Below are 26307 nucleotides of genomic sequence, written 5' to 3'. Positions count from 1 at the left end.
GAGCTGAGCCGATACTATGTGTGACGTCGACAGACTGCCGGCCACTGATTGGTCAGAGTGTGTCGTCACTGGAAGAGCCATGAGCACGACGTCCGACACAAGAATCAAACCAAACAATGCTGAACTGTAGATCAATTAAAAAGACTTGAAAATCCTGAAAACGTGTTAACCTCCAACATTTATTTAGCGACAGCACTGCTGAAAGTGGCGATCACGTGATAACTCCTTCCGCCAAGTCTAAAAATTCAGTACACTGAAGACAACTGCTTTACACGTCACTATATTTTGTGTGTTTGTTAGTGTTGTGTGTCGCATATACAGTGAAGTTTCACGGCAGTTTCCTGCAGTGTTGCTCCGCCCACGTTGTGGAGGTACTACAGTATCGGAAAACCACACTAAAGCGTGTAGAATAGTGCTGTGCTGTGCTGGAACTGTATTGTGGAAAAGCCCCATAACTGACCAACAACCTTGAAACTCCCTTAGTGTAGTTTGAGTTCAAACCATGGGGAAAACATTCAGCAAGTTTTGTCTGGTGGAGTGGAGACTCTCAAGGTCTATTCCAGAAATAAAAGCGGGGACAGGATGTCATCTTTTAAATGCACGAAAAAAAACAACATTCTGAATCTAGAACATTCCAAAAGCTTATTATGCTTCACACAATATCAACGATATTGAAATATGCATGAGGTCAGAAATTCTCCTGACACACATAAACAAATGCAAAAGAAGTCAGTGAGTTTTAATCTCACTGTGCGCGTCCAAAAGAAAACTCTGTCCCTATCAGTCTCACCAGTCAAACCTACGCCCTTGAGTCACAAACTGGTTTTGAAGGTAAATGTGTGGATAAAAAAAAAAATTAATTCAGGTTGTCAGGACAGCGGGAAAACTAAAATCATCAACAGACAAAACTGATAATAAGATCGTGCTAATGGCAATATACAATAAATGGCCACTTTATTAGGTACACAGGTCACATAACCTGGTGTGGTCCTTCTGCCTCCAGGGTTTGACATTTTGTCTGGCTACAACAAGTATTTCACTTTCAATCCTCCTCATTCTGATGCTCAGTTTGACCTTCAGCAGGTCATCTTGAGCAGCATTGAGCTGCAGTCATGTGACTGGCTGATTAGCGAGTTGATTGACAAGATGACTGATCCAGTGATGACGGGAGTGGGCTCAGTTGTATGAATGGGCAGAGGAACTCAAGTGATTAACAGAAACAAAGGGGGTTAAACACTAGCAGTTTCACATTTTTGATGACTCTCTCGGTAAACAGGTCCAGAGAACCAGTTTCCACACAAAAGTCACCAAGTTTTTTCTTCTTTTTTTTTTAAGGAGTCACATGACCTATGGGGGAGACGTGCACAGCAGCATTAACATCTGGAATCTGTTTTAAAGCTTAACCAGAGTCTGACATTGGGACACTTCCTCATTCGGCGTCTCCCTTTAGGGATCGCCACAGCGAATGATCTGCCTCCATCTTGTCCTCTCCCTTGTGTTGCCTTCTGTTACACCAACTGTCCCCGTGTCCTCCTTACCAACATCCCCGAAACTTCTCTGTGGTCTTTGTCTCCTGCCCGGCAGCTCCACCTTCATAAAGGGTTTAGTTTCATGACTTCTCAGAGAGAAGGAGAGGAGTTTCCTCCAAGACAGTGTCAGAGACAGAGAGGACTTTTAGAGAGGGAGGGACCTGGAAGGAAGAGGAGGGAAAAGAGCTGATGTGTATAAAGGGAGATATGGGCAAAAGCAGTGTGGTGTGATTTGTTGGAGCACTTTTTCTCTTTTGGATTTGTTTCCTGAAAAATACAGGGTGGTAGGTTGTAAGGTGGGTAGGATGAATAACATGTTTTTTTTTATTGTTGTTGGATATTTCTTCCTTTTTCAGCTTTAAATGTCTCCTTAAAATGCATGCATGGATATTATGGCCGTTCCCGTGTGTCTCCTAAAAACACTGTGGTTTCTGTGTAGATTAGTCTGCGCAGCTCGTCATGTTCTATGTCCAGATGTTTAAGACATCTGCTCCTCCCTTGCTTGTGGAGCAAGACTTTTTATACATTTCCAGCAGTGAGTTTGTTGCGTTAAAGATGCAGAAGTATAGCTGGAGTCAACACTACATGCTTTTTCAATGCTGTGTCAGACAACAAATGACATTCCTCATTTTTTTGGCAGGTGCAGAGGCAGAGGTGTGTGAGTGTGGGTCTCTAGTCATAGTCATCATCTATGCACATGGAAATATAGATATTCCATATTGTCTACCTGCATTTGTGGATCTGTGAGTGTGCTGGACCATGGCCGGGCGTGTGAGTGGCTTGGCGGTGAGGCGCTACCTCACCTTTTTCTCAGGTCTTTTTGAGTGCCTGTGTTTCGCTGGTGTTATCTACGGATGGGCTTCGCTTGTCTTTGTGCTCAAGAAGGACAACTACTTTGGCTCTCTGTGCGTCAACACCACAGGAGTCAATGGAACACACGAATTAGGTCAGTTTGATGCTCTCTACCTCCATAGCTCTCTCTTCTGAATGTGTAGGGATATGCATGACAGCAAAAGGATTAATAATTGAAACTTCCCTTGCTTCACACACTGCTTAAAAATATTTGAAAGAAATGCTTTTAATCATCATAGTCTCTGTTTGTGTGTGTTGGCAGACTGCAGTGGACAGGATGAAAAGTTCTCACTCGTCTTCACCATCGCTTCCTTCATGAACAATTTCATGACGTTGCCCAACGGCTTCCTCTTTGACTATTTTGGCACCACCGTGGCCCGGATCTTTGGAATGTGAGTGAACGGCTTGTGGAGTTAAAAGAGATCATGTGTCTGATTCCAGATTACATAGATTATATCAGATGGAAACAGTTGGGTTGTTAGTAGAATATCAGTGTCATTATCATTATTGATTGCTGTGAAGTGGTGTGATACTGCAGTTACACGTCCCGGTGCTGTTGTATAAGAGTTGCGAGTTGATCATTTAACAATTATCGCTCATCAGTCCACACAGCATTCATAGTGTGGACTCTCTTGTTTTTTTGGTCTGCACTCTTGGGAGCTGCAGCTATTAATAATAATGAAACATCTACATGTGCTTTTGGTCAAGTTATAAACACATACTCTAGAGATAACAATGGTCACATTCCACAAACGATTGCATGACTGCCCCCTACACATACTTATCCAAAGGAGAAATAGAAATCACAGAATACTAATGTTGCTTTGTGGAAACACACAAAACAGTCTGTTCTGATTTCACTCTGGTATTTGGCCCTGAGAGATTTCCAAAACTCTTTGATACAATAAAAGCTGTTCTCTCGCAAATGCAGCTTGGAACACATATTAAACTAATATCGAGACTGATACAGAGCATGTGTACCTATCTCTGCCTGGCACACTGCAGTGCATGATGTGATGTTCAGACTGTGGGACTAAAACTCCCCTCCACTGCCTCAGAATAGCACCTCAAATGCAAACATGTCTGAGCAGGTTATTGCCCAAATACATCTAATACTGCAATAACAACCTGGTAAGGGCACCCATATGTTTCAACTTAAAAAGGGAGGATGAAAAATAAATTCCAAGGAATCCAAATATGAGTGTGGGGGATTCTTGGATTAGCAGAGTCAAAGGGAAGGAAATAAATCCAAAATGTTTATTTTAATTTTATGTGTCGACCTGTGTCGATTTTGGTTTGTTTTTACAATCTCAATTTCTTAACTTTGCAATACGAGACGCAAAACAGACGTGAAAACTATCACCGCCATCATCACTCTATGTTTGTCGTTTTCTTTTCATCCTCACCAGATCCATTTACACTACAGGATCCCTGATGATGGCCTTTTCTTCAAGTAAAACTTTTTTTTTATCTGCTTGTTCTGTTCTCACGTGGGCTTTTGGTGTCACGGCTGAAGTGGATCTTCATTTCTGTTCATCTGTCTTTTCCCATCAGGTGTGCCCGACCTGCTCTTCCCTGCTCTCTCTCTCCTGGCAACTGGAGGAATTATGTTTCTGGTCACCAACATGCAGGTAATGCAATTAGAAGTTGCAACAAGACACATTTATTTCCACAATAAGTTCTCTATATATCTGTAGTTTAAGTGAATATTGAATATTATATTTACATTATATTAAGGTTGGGTTTATGTATGTGTATTTCTGCCACTTCCTGGTCTCTCCATTTGTGCTCTGTCTCACAAACTGGTCCTATCGTCTTTTTCATGATTTTTCAATACTTTGTTACTAAATTCGACTTTACACGTATCTTTATTTGTATTTCCACTACATTACCTCTAACTGTCTCTGTTGCTCATTACTACCAAATAAAGTAATGGTCTGTACTTATATTGCGCTTTTCCAGTCTTGATGAGCTGCTTTACACTATAGTTTGTTCATTCACATGCTGCAACATTAAGTGTCTTGCTCAAGGACACATACTGTATAGACTAGCTGAGCCAGGACCCACAGCCTTTCAGTTGAAAGACAACGCGCCCTACCACTGAGCCACCATTTCTCAATGCTAACTCCTCCCTTTTTTAATACTTCTAAAACTTAAGTACATTTTATATCAGAAAATTACTTTTGATACTTAAGTACAGTAAATAACATATAATTTAATTAATATTACAAAAAAAGTGACTTCAACTTCTACCAAAGTCATTTTCTGGTAAGATACTTTACTCAACTACCTTTCAGGTACTTTATACAAGACGGGTCCTCAGTGAGTTTGTTGCGAGTGCATGGTTTTTCTTAGGCTTTGAAATAACGCATCTGTCTTCATGGATTTAAATTTTTCTCCTATAAGGTGGGAAACTTGTTCGGCGTCCATCGCTCCACCATCATCACTCTTTATAATGGCGCCTTTGACTCCTCCTCTGCTGTCTTTTTTGTCATCAAGGTGAGAAGCATCATAGGAACTCAATTATAAAATCCACCACATTTATTTATTTATTTATGGTGTTTCAAGTACTAATGATGATCTTCTCCCTGTGTTGCAGATGATCCATGAGATTGGTATCTCTGTCCGGACCTCCTTCCTCTTTCTGTCGGCCTGCAGCATCATACACTTGGTCAGGACTTTCTTATTGCTGCCCAGGAAATTAATTCCCTACCCGCTGCCGGATAATTACACATACGGGTATAAATCTCCAACGCACCATGAACATCACCCCCTCACACATGTCTGTAATGTGTCATGTGGCATGCATGGTGTGTCATGTGTAAATAGTGCATATTATGTATGTATTTATTCAAACAAAAATGAATCTATATAACTATATTTGCTCTATGTTTGATTGATGTGAACATGTAGTGCCCAACCTTATATAATATATAAGCAAATGAGTTAGGTCTATCAGTTCCACAAGACTCACTGTGTTTCTCAGACATATGAACTGTAGTTTAGACTAATAGAATATTTATTCAAAAATTAGATTTTAGTACCACAGTTCTCCTTCATGTCCCCGTGCCTGAATCCACTGTGACCTTTGCCCTCTGTCAGGATAACCTGTGGTAAATCAAGTACTCAGACCTCAAAGGTTGCACTGAACGATGAAAAGCCGACGATGATAGAGGAAATCTCTGTGAAAAAAGTCCCGACTGTAGAAACACCAGGTTTGTGTGTGCAATACTGCGACACTGATCAGTACTGTATAGAAAATATATGTCATCATGAGTTTCTCCACTACAGCCTTTCTCTGTTTCCTCCTCTCTAGTGGAGAAGACTTTCCGCCAATGTATTCTGTCCTGGTTCTTCTTGTGGCACCTGGTCTGGTTGTCTGTGATGCAGTTCAGACATATCATGTTCATCGGCACCCTCAACCCCATGCTGAACAGAATGACAGAAGGAGAACCGTCGCTAGGTAAACAACACAAACACGTTGACTACACATCACCTCCTCCAGTCCGTGCTTACTCGTTAGCCTCTGCCATTAGCCACACATGACCACAACAGTTCAGAGAAAGGAGAGAGAAACTGAGTACTTCCAGGAAGTCCCCATTATTACCTCCTGTGTTCTGATTATGTTATGTATATGCTGCGTCTTCCATCTTCCAACAGTCATGCAAAACTATCAGACGTGACTGAGGGGAGCGTTTGTGTCACTTAAAGGCCCTGAAGTCATAAAGTTCTCACTTCTGACTTTATTACTAACCACTTTAACAAATTTGGACAAGTAAAAAAAAAGTCACAAAACATTTAAACATGGCCTCTACACCAAGTGACAACCGGTCGTTTTGTCACCCATAAGGATCTGAACTCTAGTTTTGAAGCGTCAGCTCGCTGGTTCCAATGTTTTGCGAATCTGCCTTGTTTTTTTTTTTAAATTTATTATTAAAGATTAGCAGAATAGACCAGTTCCTCTTTTGTGTTGCTATTTATTATCTGCACAGGAATAGACTATGTACTGATCGGTCTCATGAGGCTCACGTTTGTCTGTCCAGTTTTTGTGTTTACTGTACAGGCACAAAATAAACCACTTCCTGTTTGCGGCACTTACTGAGAAACAGTGTCGTGAGGAGCTGATTGGGTAGTTATTAATAATTAAAAGTTAATCACTAAAGTTTTAAAAACACTTTAATTAGTCGGTCGTCCTTTTATTGCTTTATTGTATTGTTATCTTTTCAGTTTCAGACTTGTCGCACTACTATCGAGACCTTTTTGTCTCACCACCTCACCTCTGACTTTTCCCACAGTGAGCAGCTACCTCAACGCCTTTGCCATCACGCAGCTGTGCGGGGTGCTGTGCGCCCCCTGGAATGGCTTTATCATCGACCGACTCAAGCGCAGATACCAGAATAGAGGTAAACAGGAAAAGTAGAGGAAAATACGAATGGGTTGCAGGTTGGAATCGAAACGGATTCTTACCTCTGAGCAAGGTACCCAATCCCCATTGATTGGGTTAGTGGGACACACTTAATTGAAGAGGGTTGTGTCAGTAGGGGCAACAAGTGTCAGAAAATCTCTGCCAAATCAGGCAGAGTATAAAACATTATACATTTAATGTGCTGTTATTGTCATTTTACATTAGAAACGGTTCAATCTGTGTGTTTGTGTGTGTAGGACTGAATGAACAGGAGGCAGACCTGCAGGCCACGGTGCTTTCCCTCTTCATCACAGCGCTGCAGTGTATGTTGTTCTCAATCTGTGCCACCATCCCGTTTCTGCCACTTCAGTACTTCACCTTCGTCCTGCAAGTGCTCAACCGCTCCTTCCTTTATGGCGGCAACGCAGCTTTCATCAGTGTGGCGTGAGTATCAGTGAACACAGTGACGTGTTTTGTTGTGGAATCGTTCACTGTCACATTCAGGATTCAGGGGAACGCGTCCGTGAACACACAACAGCCCATCACACTCGCTACTGATTTAATGTTAAAAAGACCAATACAGTTTGTTTAGGATGCTGCATAAAGACAAGAGTAACTCACAGTGGCTGGTCAGGAGGAGATGTAGCAGAGAAGTGGGTTTCCAGGCTGAGAGGCAGACAGGTAGATACAATCAGGCAAAGCATGGTGACCAAAGTAGAACAAAGGAGTCTCTTGATGAGTTGATTAACTGCAGGTGCGGTGATAAGGCGGGTCTTCAGGATCCAGGTCAGCCACACCCACCCACCGAGCAGACACTCAAGCCAAACGACAGGAAGAGGGAGAACAACCCGCTCTAATCATGAAACAAAAACCATTTATACATACCAGCATATCAACAATTAATAAATGACAATACAATTTTGAATACAGAGTTGTCCCAAAGTCTAACGCAGCAATTTAAGGCCACAAACAGAAGCACTCAAAGTGGATTTGCCTCATCCACTGTATGTGTTTTGTGTCTTGTTGATGCTCATCTCTCTCTCTCTCTCTTACCTTTCGACACCTTTTTGTTTAGTTTCCCACCACGACACTTTGGGAAGCTGTTTGGTGTGGTCATGGCTCTGTCTGCCGTGGTTTTGGCGCTACAGTATCCCTGCTTTTCTCTGGTGAGGGACGTTCTGGATGGAGACCCTTTATATGTGAGTACATGATACAGAACGAAAACAACTGTCGATCTGATCCCTGAGCGTCCTCTAAAAACGTCCTTGTGTGTCCACAGTTGAACATCGGTCTGGCGCTGTTCTGCCTATTTGCCTTCATCCACCCCGCCTGTGTCTTCCGTCACTGTCGAAGAACTGCAGCCGCAGCTGCCGCAGCCTCCTCTCAGGATATGAGCATTCATAGTTAAATGTATTTGCAGTTGAGTGTGACTTGGGGTTCACAGCCATGTTGACCATCAAACTCAACAGCCCGTGGTTCACTGTCCACTCTGGCTGACCCTCTGTGTAACCTAAAGCTCTTGTGAGATTTCAGTTTGTCCTTGTGTGATCAAACCAAAATCATTTTTACAGAGGGTTCATTGTAGCTCCTCCCCAAAATATGTCCACACTTATAACTTAACATACATAACATAATACATACACTGGGGCTGAAAAATATGAGTACATTGTAATTGTGAGTTTTCTGACACATCTTTTCTTTTTTAGTCAAGCTCCTTATAAGTATTGCTGTCAGAGATTTAAAAAAAAATGATGGAGCATTAAGACAAAATATTAGCATTTGCAATGTAATGTAATGTATGATAATTTAAAGATATGAACATCTGGCTTATAGAACACGTGTGGGTTCCTCCGTCAGTGCACAGAACTAAGTATGACAGGCACTAGCTCCGTGAACGTGCACGAGGAGACACAAAAGTGACGCAGCTGATATTGTGGAGTTAAATATGACTCCGTTTCCTTGTCTGTGAGACATATCATTTCTCAGGAGTTGGATGTCTGTGTCGCTCAGTGGCAGAATTTGGTGACGTCGGCTTCTTCTGCACATGTGAAGAGATGATGAGTTCACGTTTTAGATCATCTTTCATTGTCCCCCCCTCGATGGACATGTGTCGCTCAATGGTGCTAGAAATTAGGCCAGTGCATTTTGATGATCAGTAAAGGGAATTAGCCCCCGACCCCCATTATAAAGAAATGAACATTGAGATGAATGTATTTCACTGTGAAACAAATATATATATATATATATATATATATATTAAAACTTTTAATTTACAACTGAATCTTAGTGTTTCTGTTTACATTCACTGTCTCTGTTTAATTACACTGCAACATCAGAATACTTCACATATTGCTGTAGTAGTAGCAGCAGTACAATTATTTATTGTTACATTTATTTGAATTCATTATTTTATCGTACATTTAAATGGCATTGAAAATAATTCTCCATTAAAGTCTGCTGAGAGATACAAGATTTTCATCACATAAACAAATGGTGAATTAAAAGGTACATGTCAAAAAAAATGTACCCATCAAGATCAGTCTTGCAGCTGCGTAATGTCTTCTTCTGTAATCAGTGTTGACTCCTGTTAAGCCTGTGCTCACTAAGCCAGTGTTTGGCTGGTAAAAGATGCAACCGAGCTGAATTATGGGAAGTGAAGTCAGTAAACGTTTGGCCTCTGCTGCAGGAATCTTAATCATAACTGTCTCTCCCATGTCCCCCTGACTAAATGTAAGTGAATCGGTGCAGAACTGCAGAACAAAAACGTTAAATCCTGTGACTGTGGAGCAAAGCATGATACTGTGAGTACTGTGCAAAAAGTCTAAGGCCACCATTAGATTTGTTGTTTTAGCAATGCCATAATGACCATACAGTACAATTATTCCAGTCACTTTATTGGAACACATATAGAAAATGAGGCTTCTAATGGGTTAAAGTGTTATTGGTAAAAACCTGTATATCTGTTGTGAAAAAGGTCTTTTTACACCGGGGAAAAATAAATGATAAGAAGTTGCTTCCAGCCGTGTGGGAAGAAGTTCCCATGTTGGTGCTGGAAAATCTCTGGCAGAGTTTAACCCTGAAATAACGGACACTCCTCCACAACAGCCTTCAACTCCACAGTGTCAGTCTATGTCCAGTGTGTGTGTGTATTTATTCCCTCTTTAGGACACTCCTCCACAACAGCCTAGCTCTGATTCTCACCAGCCGTGCCACAAAACCAGGAGCCAGGAGAAAACTGTCTATGTCCAGTGTGTTCAGCTATGTGCCCAGCCACGAGAAAACCAGCAAGAAGTCCAGTAAAAATATGAGAGTATTAAAAAAGTCACTTATGCTTCAAATCACAGTATTGGGGGTCTTAAACCGATTCCAAGGGTTTTTTTTTTTTTTTTTTTAGCCAATCAACTGAGGAGATACATGGCTACTTTACATGCAGCCGCTGCTGCAGAGGCTCATTACTGTTACTGCTGCTTCAAGAAGCTGCGTTTGATTTCATCGTTGAATGAAGATGGACAAGGAAAAATGCATTGCAGAAATTGTGGCTGTTACAGCGCAAATCTTTGGCTGTTCTTCTCAGCCGCAGATCTCACTTCTGCTATGCTACGGAAGAAGAAGCCGTTAACGTGTAGCCACAAACCTTTCTCCAGAGTTTATGTACAACAAACGTCATCATTTGTTTTTGTTCGGTGTGTCCTTCAGATGGGTTTTCGTCACAGATCAGTTAAAGCGGCGTCGCAGTGCAGGCCTCGGGACGAAACTCATCTTCTGTCGACACACACACACTGTCCTCTTCACTCTCACATTCATCGAGTTCATGGTATCCACCTGTTGAGAGAAGGCGACAGAGAAGAGGAGTCAGAGTCACGGCAGTGAGTCAGTGATGTCATTTCTTGATAGTTTTGACTAGTTTTAAGGAAACTTTAGAAACATTAGAGTCTGAAAGTAGCTGTAGATTTACAAGCTACCTTCAAGTAGCACTGGATCTTTGTTCTGACTGTGATTAGTACAACACTTGATCAAAGTGAACATTGACTCTAACACTCTACTGACCTCAGAGTGTCCAGTCTGTAGTCTGGACTCATCACAAGATCAAACAGTAGCTTCGCTCCTGAATCCTGCAGCTCGTTCCCATTCAGGTCCAGTTCTCTCAGGTGGGAGGGGTTGGACTTCAGAGCTGAGGCCAGAGAAGAACAGCTGATGTCTGATAAACTGCAGCCCCTCAACCTGAATAAAGAATAAACCGTGAGACTTTATACGTGTGTGTGCATGTGTGTGCGTTCAGTCAGTGAACTCACTCCAGAGTCTCCAGTCTACAGTGTGGACTCTCCAGTCCAGAACACAGTAGCTTCATTCCTGAATCCTGCAGCTTGTTATAGTTCAGCTCCAGTTCTCTCAGGTGGGAGGGGTTGCACTTCAGAGCTGAGGCCAGGTAAGAACAGCTGATCTCAGACAAACTGCAGTCACTCAACCTGAATAAAAAGTCAGAAAAAGTCAACGCTGCTCAGTGAAATTCAGTGACTGATGTGAAAACTACAGCGAGTGATACAGATTTGAAAAAAAAATAAATACGATTAACGTGAAAATAAATGTTGTGAAAAAACACGACAGGTGTGAAAAGATCGTAATTCTGTGGAAACATGTAACAACCACTGTTCCAAGTGGAATTCATTCATTCGCAATCACCGATCGAGCTGATGTGTGAACGTGAATGAGGTTCAGTTGTGGATTAAACATCTGAGATTTACAACAGTAACAGAGAGTCAGTGAACTCACCCCAGTCTCTCCAGTTTACAGTGTGGACTCTCCAGTCCAGGACACAACAGCTTCACTCCTGAGTCCTGCAGTTTGTTGTATTTCAGATTCAGTGTTCTCAGGGTAGAGGGGTTGGACTTCAGAGCTGAGGCCAGAGAAGAACAGCTGATCTCTGACAAACTGCATTCCATCAACCTGAATAAATAACAGAACATGAAGCAAAAAAATAGTACAAATAGTAAAAAGAGTCCTGCGAACCTTTTCTTTATACATCCAATCATACGTGAAACTGAGCGGAGGTGAATGAGAAACACACCCCGCCCCTATTCCACCCACACATTAATATATGAATGACACTAAAACGCCCTCTGACGCCTTCATCCTGAAGAACAACGGCAAATGAGGCAGCAAAGAAGGAGGAAAATAAAAGAAATAAAAGGAAAATGTGCGCGATCAACGCATTATGGTTGTTTGTGTGTGTGTGTGTGTGTGAAAATAAAGTCTAACAAGTGTCTGCAAGACAATCAGAGTAGCGAGATGGGTCGAAATGTCGGGTTCAGATCCAGACTCTAGCTGTTTCTGAGCCCAGGGTCAAAATGTGTCACAGCAACGCGACGTGGGCGTGTCCCAATTGACACATGAATCGTCGGCTCCTTCCCATTTTTGAAGGAAACATCCGTGTATTTCTGTATTTTTTTGTGTATTTATTGTGTGTGTGTGTGTCTGTATTTAAGGAGTTTATTTTATACATCAGTGAATAAGATGAGTTTAATGTTAATGAAAAGAAAGTTTAAAAAAACAACAACAAAAAAAACAACAACAACAGCAGCAGAAGCTTCAGTCAGTGAACTCACCACAGAGTCTCCAGTCTACAGTGTGGACTCTCCAGTCCAGAACAAAGCAGCTTCACCCCCGAATCCTGCAGCTTGTTGAAGTTCAGGTCCAGTTCTCTCAGCTGGGAGGGGTTGGACCTCAGAGCTGAGGCCAGAGAAGAACAGCTGATCTCTGACAAACTGCAGCTCATCAACCTGAATAAAGAATAAAAGACAGTGATAAAGTGTTTTTGTTCAGCAGGTGAATTGAGTCAAATATCAGCTGTGAGGATCTTGTGATCAAAATGTATTTTAACATCCAATACTGGACAGCGTATTTAGAGAGTATTAGTCATGTGACTGTGAGGAACATGAGTGTGTGAAGTTCAGTTCAAGTGAAAGTGAAGAATAAAGACATTTGCACATCAACACTGACCCAAAGAAACAGCAGGAAAATGACAAATAACTCACAGGTGAATTTCAACATAGCCTCACTTTTCACATCCGATTCAACACAGTGACATTAATAAATGACAAGAACCAGAAAAACAATCATATCACATGAAGAAACAGGTGGAGTCAGGGTTTAGTGTTGATAATAAATTACAGCAGGCTGTACACCGAGAGGTTAAATACTGCCCTCTACAGTTCAATGTCCTGAATCACAGCTCTTCTGCCCCTCAAAGTCTGAAAATCTTTAGAACGATATTTTATTATATCATAATCACGGCTTCTTTTTGTATTGTTATTATTTTAGAGTTTATTTCATTGTATTTACTTATTCATTTGTTTGCATTTGTGTTTAGTAAACCAGCTTAAGGGTGCTTTACTACCACAGAAAAGTCAAAGCTGCTCAGTGAAATTCAGTGACTGATGTGAAAACTACAGCGACCGATACAGATTTAAAAAAAAAACAAAAATGGAAATATGCAACAACCACAGTTTCAAATGGAATTCATTCATTCACAATCACTGGTTCAACTTGATGAGGTTCAGTTGTGGATTGAACACCTGAGATTTACAACAGTAACGGGGAGTCAGTGAACTCACCCCAGACTCTCCAGTCTACATTGTGGACTCTCCAGTCCAGAACACAGCAGCTTCACTCCTGAATCCTGCAGCTTGTTGTTGCTCAGGTCCAGTTCTCTCAGGTGGGAGGAGTTGGACTTCAGAGTTGAGGCCAAAGAAGAACAGCTGATCTCTGACAAACCGCAGCCACCCAACCTGAATAAAGAATAATTACATTACATTACATGTCATTTAGCAGACACTTTTATCCAAAGCGACTTACAATGGAATTGAGTACAATCAGCCAGGGGGTGGAGTCGAACTTGCAACCATTGCGACCATGATGCCTTTCGCACACAGGGTACGGGTCTTAACCACTGAGCCACTCCACCCCATCAAATAATAAATAAAACATAAAGAGTTAAAACATAAAACATGAGACTTTTGTCAACACAAACTGTGTGTTTGTGTTGAACTGGAGTTTACTATTTATGACACAACACACACAAGTATTGAAGTTGTCCATGTAAACCACCATGGTTGGATTATGTCAATAGGGTCAGTGGTTACTGTGTTGAGTTAATAAAGAACAAGTGATGGTCGTGAATGGTGAGTCGGACATTTTACATTATTCATAAGGTGCATGTATCCTTGTGCGGACCAAAAAACATACAAACCTGTCTTTGTGGGGACACTTTTCAGGGTTAAGACCTGGTTTTAGAATTATGTTTAGGTAAAGGTAAGTGTAAGGAGCTAGGTAATGTGTTCGTGCGCATATGTATCTGTGTGTGTTTTAAGGACTATTTTATTCATCATAAAATTTGTTTAATGTTAATGAAATGAAAGTTTAAAAAAACAGCAGCAGCTTCAGTCAGTGAACTCACTCCAGAGTCTCCAGTCTACAGTGTGGACTCTCCAGTCCAGAACACAGCAGCTTCACTCCTGAATCCTGCAGCGTCTTGTTGCAGTTCAGGTTCAGCTCTCTCAGGTGGGAGGGGTTGGACTTCAGAGCTGAGGCCAGAGAAGAACAGCTGATCTCTGACAAACTGCATCTCGTCAACCTGAATAAAGAGTAAAACATGAGACTTCAGACGACAAAGTTGCTGCTTGAAACCAGTCAGCGTTTCATCATGTGTTCAGAGCTGAATCTCACATTCACTCTCTCACAGTCACTCACTCACTCGCATGCTGCACATGTTTTTCTCTCCACTGACCCCTAGTGTTTGTGTCAACTGTTGGTTTCTCTTCTCTCTATAATATTGTAAAGGTTTCTGTCTTATCACATACAGAGACTTGAGATAATCACTCACTCAGCGTTCCTGCAGTTCCTCACAGCTGGAATCAGTCTGTGTATTCCCTGGGCTGATGTTGTGTACATTCTCATTTCAAACTCTTCCACAACCTCCTCAGACATCTGCAGCATGTAGGCCAGAGCTGAGCATTGGATCTCAGAGAGATTCTGTCTTCTGTCCTTTGACTTCATGATCTCTTGGATCTCCTGGTGCACTGATTGGTCGTTCATCTCTGTCAGACAGTGGAAGATGTTGATGCTTCTGTCAGGTGAGATGTTGTCTGTGTTCATCGTCTTTAGGTTCTTGATGACTATTTGGATGATTTCTGGACTGTTCTTAGTCTGACCCAGCAGGCCCCCTAAGAGTCTCTGGTTGTCCCCCAGACAGAGTCCATGGAGGAAGCGAACAAACAGGTCCAGATGACCATTTTCACTTTGAAGGGATTTCTCCATGGCTCCTTTCAGGAACACATCCAGAGATAAGTGAAAATGAGGTGTTTGGATCTGGGCTGAGTATTCTTCTCCCAGGAAGTTCTTCAGGACCTTTGTCTTCCTGTTGGTGAAACAGTGGAACATGTAGACTGCAGCCAGAAACTCCTGAACGCTCACATGAACAAAGCAGTAGACTGTTTTCTGCAAGATCACACTCTCTCTTCTGAAGATCTCTGTACAAACTCCTGAGTACACCAAGGCCTCTGTCACATCAAGACCACACCGCTCCAGGTCTTCTTGGTAGAACATGATGTATCCTTTGTGTAGATGTTCAAAGGCCAGCCTCCCCAGCTTCAGAAGAATGTCCCTGTCAGCCTCCATCAGCTCCTGTGGGCTTGTCTCACTACCTTTATCGTACTTGTTCTTCTTTTTTGTCTGAAACAGCAGGAACTGTGAGTACAGGTCTGTCAGGGTCTTGGGCAGCTCTTCTCTCTGCTCTGTGGTAGACATGTGCTCCAGAACTGTAGCACTGACCCAGCAGAAGACTGGGATTTGACACATGATGTGGAGACTCCTGGACGTCTTGATGTGTGAGATGATTCTGCTGGACAGCTCTTCATCTCTGGATCTCTTCCTGAAGTACTCGTCCTTCTGGTCGTCAGTGAAGCCCCATACTTCTGTTACCCTGTCAATACATGTAGGAGGGATCTGATTGGCTGCTGCAGGTCGGGAAGTTATCCAGATGAGAGCCGAGGGCAGCAGATTCCCCTGGATGAGGTTGGTCAGCAGCACGTTGACTGATGACCTGTGTGTGACATCAGAAACAAGCGTCCGGCTGTTGAAGTCCAGTGAGAGTCTGCTTTCATCCAGGCGGTCAAAGATGAACAAAAGTTTACAGACAGCGAGCTTCTCTGTGCTGACCTTCTGTAATGTTGGATAGAAAACATGGAGCAGTGTGAGAAGACTGTGCTGCTGATGTCTGATCAGGTTCAGCTCCCTGAACGAAAGCAGAATCAGCAGATTCACATCCTGGTTTTCCGAACCCTCGGCCCAGTCCAGAGTGAACTTCTGCACCGAGAAGTTTTTTCCTACACCAGCGACACCGTTGGTCAGGACGACTCTGATGCGTCCCTGCTGGTCAGGTAAGGCTTTAAAGATGTCGCAGCACTTGATGGGAGTGTCCTGGAAGATCTTCTTCTTGGAGGTTGTCTCCAGCTGCATCACCTCATGTTGAGTATTGACCTCTTCACTCTGTCCCTCTGTGATGTAGAGCTCAGGGAAGATCTTGTTCAGGAGGGTTCTATTTCCTGTTCCATCAGTTTCTTCCGTCACATGTTCGAATCTCCTCCTCAGACCGATCTTATGTTCATCTAGAACCTCCTGCAGACCAACATCTGCTGAAAGACAAGAGACAAAGTCAGACAGAAGAAAGAATCTGAGCAGCTGATGATTAATTTCATCAGTGACAGAAAAAGTCAAAACAAGAAAACAAAGATTTTTAATACGTCTGCACAATTCTGAAAAACCTGACAATGTCATGTCTTTATGTAATATTTTTGTAATATGTTGTTTATTGTCATTTGAAAACTACAGTAATTTTCACTTGACTTGAATAACTTTATTCTGAAAGACTGAATCATTCTACAATGATTGTGGTGATTGTGAAGGAGAGTGTATCATCTGCTTAGAAAACGACAACAATATATATTGTGAACGCTGGGAAATGAGTGTAAACAATCCTCTCTTGAACCTGTAGGGGGCAGCAGAGGATTACACTGAATAATCCTCACTATCACTTTTATCGCTCTCTCTGGTTCTGACGTCTGCAAACACAAAAAACACTGATATGATTGAAGAACCAGGACGAGTTTTCCTCTGGTACAGATTTGTAGCAGCTCTCTTACTTTGTGTCTGAGGATCCAGGTTCATTACTGAAGTTCAGATGTTCACGTCTAGAGCTGGGACAGCTGGGTCCTGGAGACTCTGCTGTGTCCTCGTCTTCGTGAGAGAGAGAGAGAGAGAGAGAGAGAGAGACTATGAGCTAACACTCACTCAGTTTAAAACTCATTTTCAATCTGGAGTTTGAGAGACACACATTTTTCCTTAATCCTGAAAACTGATTTACAGACTCTATTACAGTAAATGATCATCATATCTAATCAAATATCATCATATATAATGGATAGAATGAATACTAACTTTGTCTTCTACTGCGCAGTAGACGTGGAGTCTGACCAAAAGTCACAGATCATGTGACCCTGTCAGAGAGAGAGAGAGAGAGAGAGGTTTATTGGCTGGTTTATTGCACCTGAGTGCTGCAATAAACCAGATGAGAGGAAAAAGTAAGACGGGCATTTTATGCAATACGAAAATCCACTAAATTAATATTCCAATCCCAGTCTGGCTCAAAAATTTTAAAACAGTAATCCAGCCAATTGCATTAAATGGTAGTGAAATATGGGGTCCACTTTTCTAATTGGGACAAACATCAAATTGACCAAACTAGTGACCCCGCCTCATACCACCACCAAGCCTTGCAAAGCCAAGAGAGCAACATAGAGAGGAGTGCCCTCAGCCAGCTGGTCCGGAGGCTGACCACCACCAACCCTCCCCTGCCTCAAAACACCCCCCAAAATATCTGGCCCAATCAAATGATCACCAAACAAAAGGAAAATTATATCACCTACTGGGAAAAGTCAACACAAACTTAAAGCAAACTAGAATGTTACCTGGCATTAAATCGTGAATACACATTAGCAGAATATCTGACCACAGTTAAAGACCCTGACCCAATACAGGATAAGTGACCACAGGTTAGCAATAGAAACAGGCCGACACAGACAGACCTGGCAACCAAGAGAGGACAGACAGTGCTCACTCTGCTCCCAAGGGGAGGTGGAGACGGAGGTGCACTTCTTACTACACTGCCACACATACAAAGACCTGAGAGACTCGTTATTCCCCAAAATCTGCCAACAATACATTGAATTTGAAAAGATCCCAGACAAAGCAGCATTACAGTTTGTCCTGGGAGAGAAAAGTAAATGCACCATGCTAGCAGCACGATATGTGTCAAGCTTCCAGCGACTGAGGGACAGACAGTGGACACGAGAGAAGAGCAGCTAACCTACTGAACAGCTACTCTCTGTGTTTACTACTCATAATATGTGTGTTTATACAGATATTGTATATAGTGTGTGAATAAGAGTGTATGAACAATGTTGATTAATAGGCGTTGGCAAAGATGTACGTTACCATGCCAATAAAGACCTTTTTGATTTGATTTGATTGAGAGAGAGAAAGAGAGAGGTGTTACTCAATATCCATACTTCTCCGAACTTGCGTACTCCCGTACTTGTGAAACGTAATCACCCTCAGTCCAAGTTCTGTTCTGCTCAAATACGCGAGCAGCGAGTACGGTTCTCATACCCGGAAGAAGTGTTCTCAATCCGACCCTTTTACCAAGTATGCAGCATTTGATACAATGAAATATGGCGACATCTGCTGGCCAACCTTCAACATAGCATTTGTATGGAACCATAAAGGGCAAAGTGTCATGAAACGATACGACACATTTACAGTATGTGTAGTTAACAATAAAGTGAATGATACTTTTGACTGTTTATTTTTCTTTTTAAGACATTTATAATATACTCGTGTTATAATGTAATTGTGCTTTCATAAAATGCTGTAAAAAGTAATAGAGATATTTTCTTTTGGAAGATCAATGGACACACCAATATATTTATTGGGACGTGCTTGTGCAGCTGGGGGCTGTTATGACAACAGTTTACAAAAGATTTTTATTTAAACACAAGATCATTTCACCTGAGTTCTTCTTCTTTGTTACTACCTCTCCAGCTTTGGAGATGACGTTTCACGTGGCATTGCTGGCATATTAAGATGTCTTTTGGCAAGCTTGCAAAGATTGGGATAAACTGGATATAAAGAGTATATATTCAAATGTACACAATTTGGAAAATGCCAGTGCATTGTGTTACACTGTGGGAGGAATCTGGTTAACCTGCGAGAACCCACGCACACTCCAGTGTTACCTGCTCTGAGATGAAACAGAACTGACTTTTGAAAGTAAACAGCCACTTTCTCCACATGTTCCTTATTTTAAATCTTTAATTGAGATTATCCCATTGAGGATAATCTCAATGGGATTATCCTGGTAAAATGAGGCTATAAAGGTGCTGTCAATTTTATTTCATCATCTTACTGGTATTTCTCACACAACAAGACAAGACAAACATGGCAGCCTGTGGACCTCCCACGGCACAAAATAATGAGGGGGAATTTACACATGATGTGAAACACATGACACATGTAACACATGACACATGACACATGAGACACATATGTGAGGGGGTGATGTTTGTGGTGTGCTGGAGACTCATACCCATTGAAGCAGCTCTGATTGGGACATACACACAGTGGTTTTAGGGGAGGCTTGATTTACTTTGTGTTCTGTTGATGTTTGTTGCCAAAATTGTCATTGTGTCTGAAATATGATTGTATGGTCCTATAGTTTGATTTAATTTTAGTGGTAGAATCCACTTCTGAAGCTTGTCATGGGCACGTCTTGGCCATAGCGCGACTTTGAAGCTGTCTGGCTTTTCTTTCAGCTCGCCTGCTCAGTAGTTATGTAAAAAGCATGACATCTGTGCCACAGACACAGAGAGAAGTGCAACGGCGTAATCAGCATTTGTGTGAACTCACAGTGGTTTGACAGCATGCAACGTTCTCCTTCGTTTGCGTAATAACCGTCTGCTATAAATTGCAAAAACACATTTGGGCTGCTGTAGAAAGATGGGGATGCAAGATGGTGGCTTGTGTAAAGCAAGGCTCTTGCATAAAGTACATATAAAAAGCATATTCTAAGGCAAAACAATTATACACTTTTTACACTACGGGTATTCTCTATTTCTGATAATAAAGCCTCCTTAATGTTTTACACTGGACCTTTAAGTAAAGCAGGCTGAGTAAACACCGTGTGAGGCTTTTAAGGGCAGAACAATACACAGCATGACAGAGACATCAAACAGCTAACAGAATATGATAAAATGCATATTGCCTCTGCCCTAAAACACATTAGAAATAAAGAGTATATATTCAAATGTACGCAATTTGGAAAATGCCAGTGCATTTTGTTACACTGTGGGAGGAATCTGGTTAACCTGCGAGAACCCACGCACACTCCAGTGTTACCTGCTCTGAGATGAAACAGAACTGACTTTTGAAAGTAAACAGCCATTTTCTCCACATGTTCCTTATTTTAAATCTTTAATTACATTAATCTTTAAGTTCATTCAATGCAGGCCAGTGTCACTGCTCCGTGAGGGGTATGAAGAGGTAGCACAGCTCTGCCCTCTGAAGGATCTTTAGTGAAACTTCATTTTTGTTTGTTTCCCACACGTTAGCTCATATTTTGATGCTCGATGTCATCTGTGTGGCTGCTGTGGAGAATCTGCTTTTTTTAAAAGAGCCAAATTCTGATAGACCACGACTGAAATGTAATTTATCATTGTGCACCATCAAAACATGTTAGAATGTTAGAGGTCCCTTGTGGTGGCCGGCTCAGTCACAGCAGCTCTGATCTGAAATTTCATTGCACAATGCCAGTTGTATAACGACAATAAAGATGCTTTCCCTTCCCTTGATGAAATCAGCATTTTCAAGTAAACACGCTGCATTATGGGAAGTCTAAGATGTAAAGGTTCCAAGAACTGTCCAAGAAGAAGTTGAAACCAGAGTGTAACCCTCATTAATGTTGTTGGTAAATCCTGTGTATGTCACAAATATCTGCTGTAAAAAAAAAGGTCTATTGTGCCAGTTTTATTCACGACGTTGTCTGAGGATTGCAAACGTTTTTTGCACAGGACTGTAAACATATACACTATTCTATTTCAAATCTGCTGGGTTCACTACAGCCCCAGAGAAAGAAACTGAACCACAGATTGAGCATGAGGCTGTGGGTAGGAGTTTTCATGTTGTGAGAACTTTCACAGAGGGCAGACTTGTGCAGGGGAAAATCTGTGACAGAGTTTAACCCTGAAATAACAGGGACACTCCTCCACAACAGCCTCGCTCTGATTCTCACCTGCTGTGCCACAAAACCAGGAACCCAGAAAAACTCCACAGCGTCTGTTTATGTCCAGCGTGTGTGTTAGGGCCCCTTTCTGATATAAACCCTGACCTTGTCAGGACCAGTTGTCCAACTAGAGACCAAAACCTGGTCCTGGTGAGGCATTTGTGAGAAACTGTTTAAGGTTGGGGCTAGGATTTGAATTGTGGTTAGGTTACAGTCAGGGATAATGCTTTGTTTAGGCCGTTTAAATGAAACTGTGTTGGGAATATGTGCATGTGTGGCAGATTGTTGTTCCCTTCTCATCTGCGTCATCAGTGTCTTGGCAATGCAGGCTTGTATGTATGTATGACAGACATAAAGTGACAGTTTCGAGCACTAATTATTAGCACACAGATTTGGTATTAGCTCACACTTAATGTGCCAACACACCAACATTTGTTATTTTTGACTTTAATGTGCTGTGTTCACTCTGTTGTTGGGAGCTGGTGGGTGAACACCTCTAAAACTGAAATAATGAATGGTCCAACACACAAAGCGACTTTTCTTAGTTTTACGAAATTCTCAAGAGTAACGGCCACAGTGTGATTTATATTTCTCCATCCACCCATTATGCTATTTACCCTTAAGGGGTGAGGGAGCCACAGGTCACCAGCCGATCACATTCACACCTATCGTCAATTAAGACTCTCGATCAATCAATCCACCAAAGTGATGGAACCCCCACCCACATGTTACCAACCACTTACCACTGCCAAATCAAATCAAACAAAAGAAACAGAAGTAAGGAAAGACCATCATAAATCTCAATAATCTGCATTGAGCAAACACCAGAGACAGACTAAAAAGACTCATGTTTTGTTTGAACAAACATCTGCAGCAATAAAGGAAGACAAAACGAATAAGCAATGATAACACAGTACAGTAATAACAATGCAGCTTTAGCAGGTGGGCCTGTTAATGTTGAATTTTCAGTCGTGGGAAGTGAGTACATTTTGTATTTGCACCACAGTTGTATCCCACTTTTACTTGTTAAGTGAATCTTAAACCTCAGTGGTCACGCAGCACGGATCTGCCGCAGGTGCACCCGTGGTCATTTGCAATGGGGATTCTGATGTACACACGACCACACGCTTGTCTCATTTAAACAGTATGCAATAAATGTCCATTAATATTTGTTTTTCCGACTTTGGAGTCGAAGAAGTTCACACACTGCGGAGAATCACACACAACCCCATCAGCATCAGCTTTAGGATCAACCAGAATCCAGATTTTTAACAACAAATATCATATATGTATATATATATATACATATATGTATATATATACATATATGTATATATATATATACATATATAGAAATATACATATATATGTTCTTTTTTCTGTCTGTTTGAGCTGCTACAGTGAAATATTACACATCTTAAGGTCTTTATGTTAACGTTAGACACAAGCGTCTCTTCAGACACAGCAACTAAATATCAAATGATTCATTGTCTTGTTAATTAAGACTTGTGAGACCTTTGACGACTCCCACATTTTATGATTCATTTGTTTCTACACGTTTTGGCCTTACAACAGGCAAAAAAAAATAAAGGTCTTTATGCTATCCAACATTTTTAGTTGAATACTGAATATTCAACTCTCTCACTTTCATTTGGATTAATCTGGGTGATAGGATTCTTCCAGACGCATGTCACATTTAATTTGACATGAAAACATGTCAGTGGAGAGATTCCAGGCCCAAACTTCCTGATTAGTTGAGGGGAAAAAAAAGAGACAAAACTGTAATAGAGTGACTGATGTGTTTTAATCCCCCCCCAAAAACCCTCGCTTCATGGAAATGTCTCCCAGGTTTCTCCACATAAACATGGCTGGGCTTGTGTCAGGGAACAGAGGCAGCAACAGGTTTTTTTTTTGTTGTTTTTTTCAAGACTCAAGACAGATCCTTAGGACATGCTGTGTTTACACCAGTTCAAATGCCAGCGTGGCCGTGATTCACTTTGACACAGCAAGCTAATTAGTGAATTTATACGTGGGCAGATCTGGACGTCCGAGCAGTCAAGCGTCTTGGAAAATACATTATCTTTATGACTTTTGTATTATGTGTTTGGATGGGGTCACACCGAAACATACACTTCACATAATCCACAAGTCTAATTAGAAGCAACATGTGTCCTCTGGGCAGTTTGGATACTCATTAAATAGATTCAGCCTGCCCTGAGAGAAATGGGGGATTGTGTGCTCATGGGCACCCCATCCCTTGGCCTGTCCTAGGATTGAACCAGCAACCTTCCAGGTACGAGCCCAATTCTTTTCTTCTTGGCAGCTGTGCATACACACTGAATACCTTAATCATAACCAGGTAACCAAGAGGTAAACAGCCCACAGCCAAGTGGAAAGGGAACTTGGGTTATAACCAGAGGGTCCCCGGTTTGAGTCCCAACCAGGTTTAAAACTTTTTTTTTTTAAAATTGGTTCTGCCTCATTAGGACTAGGTTTTGGTCTCCATGAGGACTACTGGTCTTGACAAGGTCAGTGTTTATGGTGGAAAAGGTCCTTAAGAGTTAACAAATACACACACACACACACACACGTGGAGTCATAACTACACACTTACATGATGCACACACATGCTCGAAAACAACAACCTCCCTCCCCTTCACACAGAAGCTGCATGGTCTTGCCTGATATTACTTAGCCATCAGCCCCCTCAGTTACTACATTGCAGCCAAGAAACAGCGTGATCTTAGACATGCAACTTGTGCCCTGCTCCTCCCCTGCTCACAGCTTGGAGCTGCAGATGACCTTTAGTGGAGCAGGTTTTTAGTGAGTGAGTTCACATGGGAACAGATGATGAGCATCATGGTGGGCCAGGCCTCCACACGTGTCATGAAGAGAGGACTCAGAAGTAAAGATGACCCACCTCCCCTTCACACCCTGCCGTAACACAATAAAACTCACAAGATCTCTAGGTCTTGTCCATATATATGTATATATATATATATATATATATATGTACATATGTATAATAGCAGCAGCAACGATAGCTCAGTGGTACACCAAGCGTAGTGCAGACGACACGTTTACTTTCGTGCATTATCGTATTTACACAACGGTTTTCGTCAAAGCCAACATGTGGTTATTACATTAATGTCACTCAAGCTGTTGCAGGATGCCGTCGAATCAGCATCTTTGTCACCAGAGCAGAGAGAGCCATTTTTTGGCCTGTTTTTGGACATTGACATAAAAATTCAAACAAATGTTGTTTTAAATATGTTTTATACTGTTCAAAATTTCAAATTTAACACGCACAATCTGGTGTTCATCTACAAACTACAGTGTTTTTTGTTGTTTTTTTTAAATAAAACTTTTCTTTTTCTTTATTTAAAATGTTTAATACTCTGTAATTGTAATTGTAAATTCTGGAAAAGTGGGCAATTACGTAAAAAAAAGAAAATTCATTTTCATTTTAAAGCTTAGGTGTTAAAGGGTTAACCCCACTTTGCTCCTGACAGCAGTTGGCAGTGTGTAAATGGATATGACAGATGTGCGAGTGAATGGCAAAACTATAAAGTGTAAAGCAGCTGTGGTAGAAGTGATCATCAAGAAAAGTGTGACATTTACCATGAGGACCTACACAGGCTTTACCAGAGTTTGACATGTGCCAGTCCATGTGTCGTGCAAAGATCATTTTGCCCCACCGCTGGGTTTCCCTCTCGTGTTTATCTGGTGTGAATAGTAGGTGGCCATTGGCTAGTTTCCAATCTGGCCTACGCCAAATGAGACAGATGATTTCTGGATTTAATGCCAAATGAGTTTTTCCTCCCACTATCCTCCCCCAACGCCCCCATGAGTGCATGTGCTACAGTGGACTCAAAGCTCACTCTTCATACGCTGCAGTCATGATACAGGGAATATTCGGGCTTTTTCCAGGAGAGTGTTGGTTTGTTTTAAAATCCTCCGAGACATTTGATTGTCTCTTTGCAAATCTGTACGTTGCACGATGAACAAGACTGCCGTCACGAGGTATTGTCCTTGCCATTTATTGTCATCTCAGAAATCAGCAAGGTTACATTATGGAACACAGGTGTTGATAATCCACCATTGCCTCCATTTGTAAGTTCAAATGTGTTACATATGCAACACAAAATCACCAAACAAGGCAGCAGCAGATCTGCAGCTCTTGTGTCCCTGCAAGGGAAAGGCTGATATTCTCTATATGGGCTTTGGTGTGGGAGTGTCCAAACCAGAAAAGGCTTTTACAGTGAGAACAAGCAGCAGCAAACATATTCTTAAGGTGACATAGACTTATTTTTTATTTCTTATTCTGTAAACAGTTATTAATTCAGCCATTTGTTAAATGGTAAATGGTCTGTGACCGCTCATAGGTGCTTTTAACTACAAGTTTTTCTATTCACTTATTCACTCTCATTTATTCACATATTAATGCGGTGTTGCTCCACACGGTTGGTGTAGTGCTTAGCACTCTTGCCTTTACAGCAAGAAGACCAGGGTTCGAGACCCGGTCAGAACAAAGGTCTTTCTGCACGGTCCTCCCACATTCCAAAAACATGCAATATGGTGATTAGGTAAATTGACCAGGTGTGAAAGTGGATGGTTGTTTGTCTCTATATGGCCCTGTACTGGACTGGCAACCTGTCTAGGGTGTACCCAGCCTATCAACCTATCACCTATGTCAGCTGAGATTGGAACAGCACCCCCCACAAGCCCCATTGGGGTGTGTTAGCTCAATGGTTAAGACCAGTACCCCATGTGCAGAGACATCATGGTCACAAGTCGACAACTCCACCCCTGGCAGGTTGGATAAAAGTGTCTGCTAATGTAAAAGCAGCTGAATGGATAGATGCAGCGTTGTAGCAGACCAGGGTTCGCAACCCAGTAGGAACAAGGGCCTTTCTGCATGGAGTTTGCATGTTTCCCTGGGTGTGTATGGGTTTTCTCTGAGTTCTCTGGTTTCCTCCCAAAGTCCAAAAACATGCAGATTTGGGGATTAGGCATTTGGACACTCTAAACTGACTATAGATGAGAGAGAATGGTCGTTTATCTCTATGCGGCCCTGTGATGGACTGGCAACCTGCCTGGGGTGTGAGTCCACCGTTCACCCTATATTAGCT

At 41.8% G+C, this 26307-nt stretch overlaps 2 protein-coding genes across 4 annotated transcripts; one reads left to right on the top strand and one right to left on the bottom strand.

The window, feature by feature from the left end:
• Positions 1–1382: 1382 nt before the first annotated feature.
• Positions 1383–9325, top strand: slc43a3b (solute carrier family 43 member 3b). Of its 2 annotated transcripts, XM_058649457.1 has the most exons (13): positions 1403–1825; positions 2170–2475; positions 2644–2773; positions 3791–3834; positions 3936–4012; positions 4788–4880; positions 4981–5120; positions 5484–5596; positions 5698–5844; positions 6677–6784; positions 7044–7230; positions 7862–7985; positions 8066–9325. In XM_058649457.1, exons 2-13 carry the CDS (start codon positions 2289–2291, stop codon positions 8192–8194), a joined length of 1479 nt encoding a protein of 492 aa, XP_058505440.1. In that variant the 5' UTR covers positions 1403–1825; positions 2170–2288; the 3' UTR covers positions 8195–9325. The 2 variants fall into 2 exon arrangements, with proteins under 2 accessions (XP_058505441.1, XP_058505440.1); XM_058649458.1 differs by lacking the exon at positions 4788–4880 and having other exon boundaries at positions 1383–1825.
• A 1162-nt stretch (positions 9326–10487) lies between these two features.
• Positions 10488–18527, bottom strand: LOC131472363 (NACHT, LRR and PYD domains-containing protein 12-like). 2 transcript variants are annotated; one of them, XM_058649455.1, is made up of 11 exons: positions 18408–18527; positions 17278–17336; positions 16983–17076; positions 14666–16475; positions 14240–14416; positions 13398–13571; positions 12390–12563; positions 11557–11730; positions 11079–11252; positions 10834–11007; positions 10488–10608 (listed from the first exon to the last, which is right to left on the bottom strand). In XM_058649455.1, the coding sequence occupies exons 3-11, from the start codon at positions 17005–17007 to the stop codon at positions 10596–10598; spliced, it is 2895 nt and encodes a 964-aa protein (XP_058505438.1). In that variant the 5' UTR covers positions 17008–17076; positions 17278–17336; positions 18408–18527; the 3' UTR covers positions 10488–10595. The 2 variants fall into 2 exon arrangements, with proteins under 2 accessions (XP_058505438.1, XP_058505439.1); XM_058649456.1 differs by having other exon boundaries at positions 14666–16472.
• Positions 18528–26307: the final 7780 nt, after the last annotated feature.

The sequence above is a fragment of the Solea solea genome, chromosome 14, assembly GCF_958295425.1.
Source record: "Solea solea chromosome 14, fSolSol10.1, whole genome shotgun sequence".
Lineage (NCBI taxonomy): Eukaryota > Metazoa > Chordata > Actinopteri > Pleuronectiformes > Soleidae > Solea > Solea solea.
The sequence above is the reverse complement of the archived record's forward strand: the minus strand, read 5'-3'. Positions and strand labels throughout refer to the sequence as shown.

Excerpts from the sequence above, each read along its gene's own strand:
- slc43a3b (XM_058649457.1), top strand. The coding sequence starts at position 2,289 with ATGGCCGGGCGTGTGAGTGGCTTGGCGGTGAGGCGCTACCTCACCTTT. Across the intron at positions 3,835-3,935 it reads GATGATGGCCTTTTCTTCAA|GTGTGCCCGACCTGCTCTTC; the intron begins GTAAAACTTTTT and ends TTTTCCCATCAG. Across the intron at positions 6,785-7,043 it reads GCGCAGATACCAGAATAGAG|GACTGAATGAACAGGAGGCA; the intron begins GTAAACAGGAAA and ends TTGTGTGTGTAG.
- LOC131472363 (XM_058649455.1), bottom strand. The coding sequence starts at position 17,007 with ATGAACCTGGATCCTCAGACACAAA. Across the intron at positions 13,572-14,239 it reads TGTAGACTGGAGACTCTGGA|GTTGGGTGGCTGCGGTTTGT; the intron begins GTGAGTTCACTG and ends TTCTTTATTCAG. Across the intron at positions 12,564-13,397 it reads TGTAGACTGGAGAGTCTGGG|GTTGATGAGCTGCAGTTTGT; the intron begins GTGAGTTCACTG and ends TTCTTTATTCAG.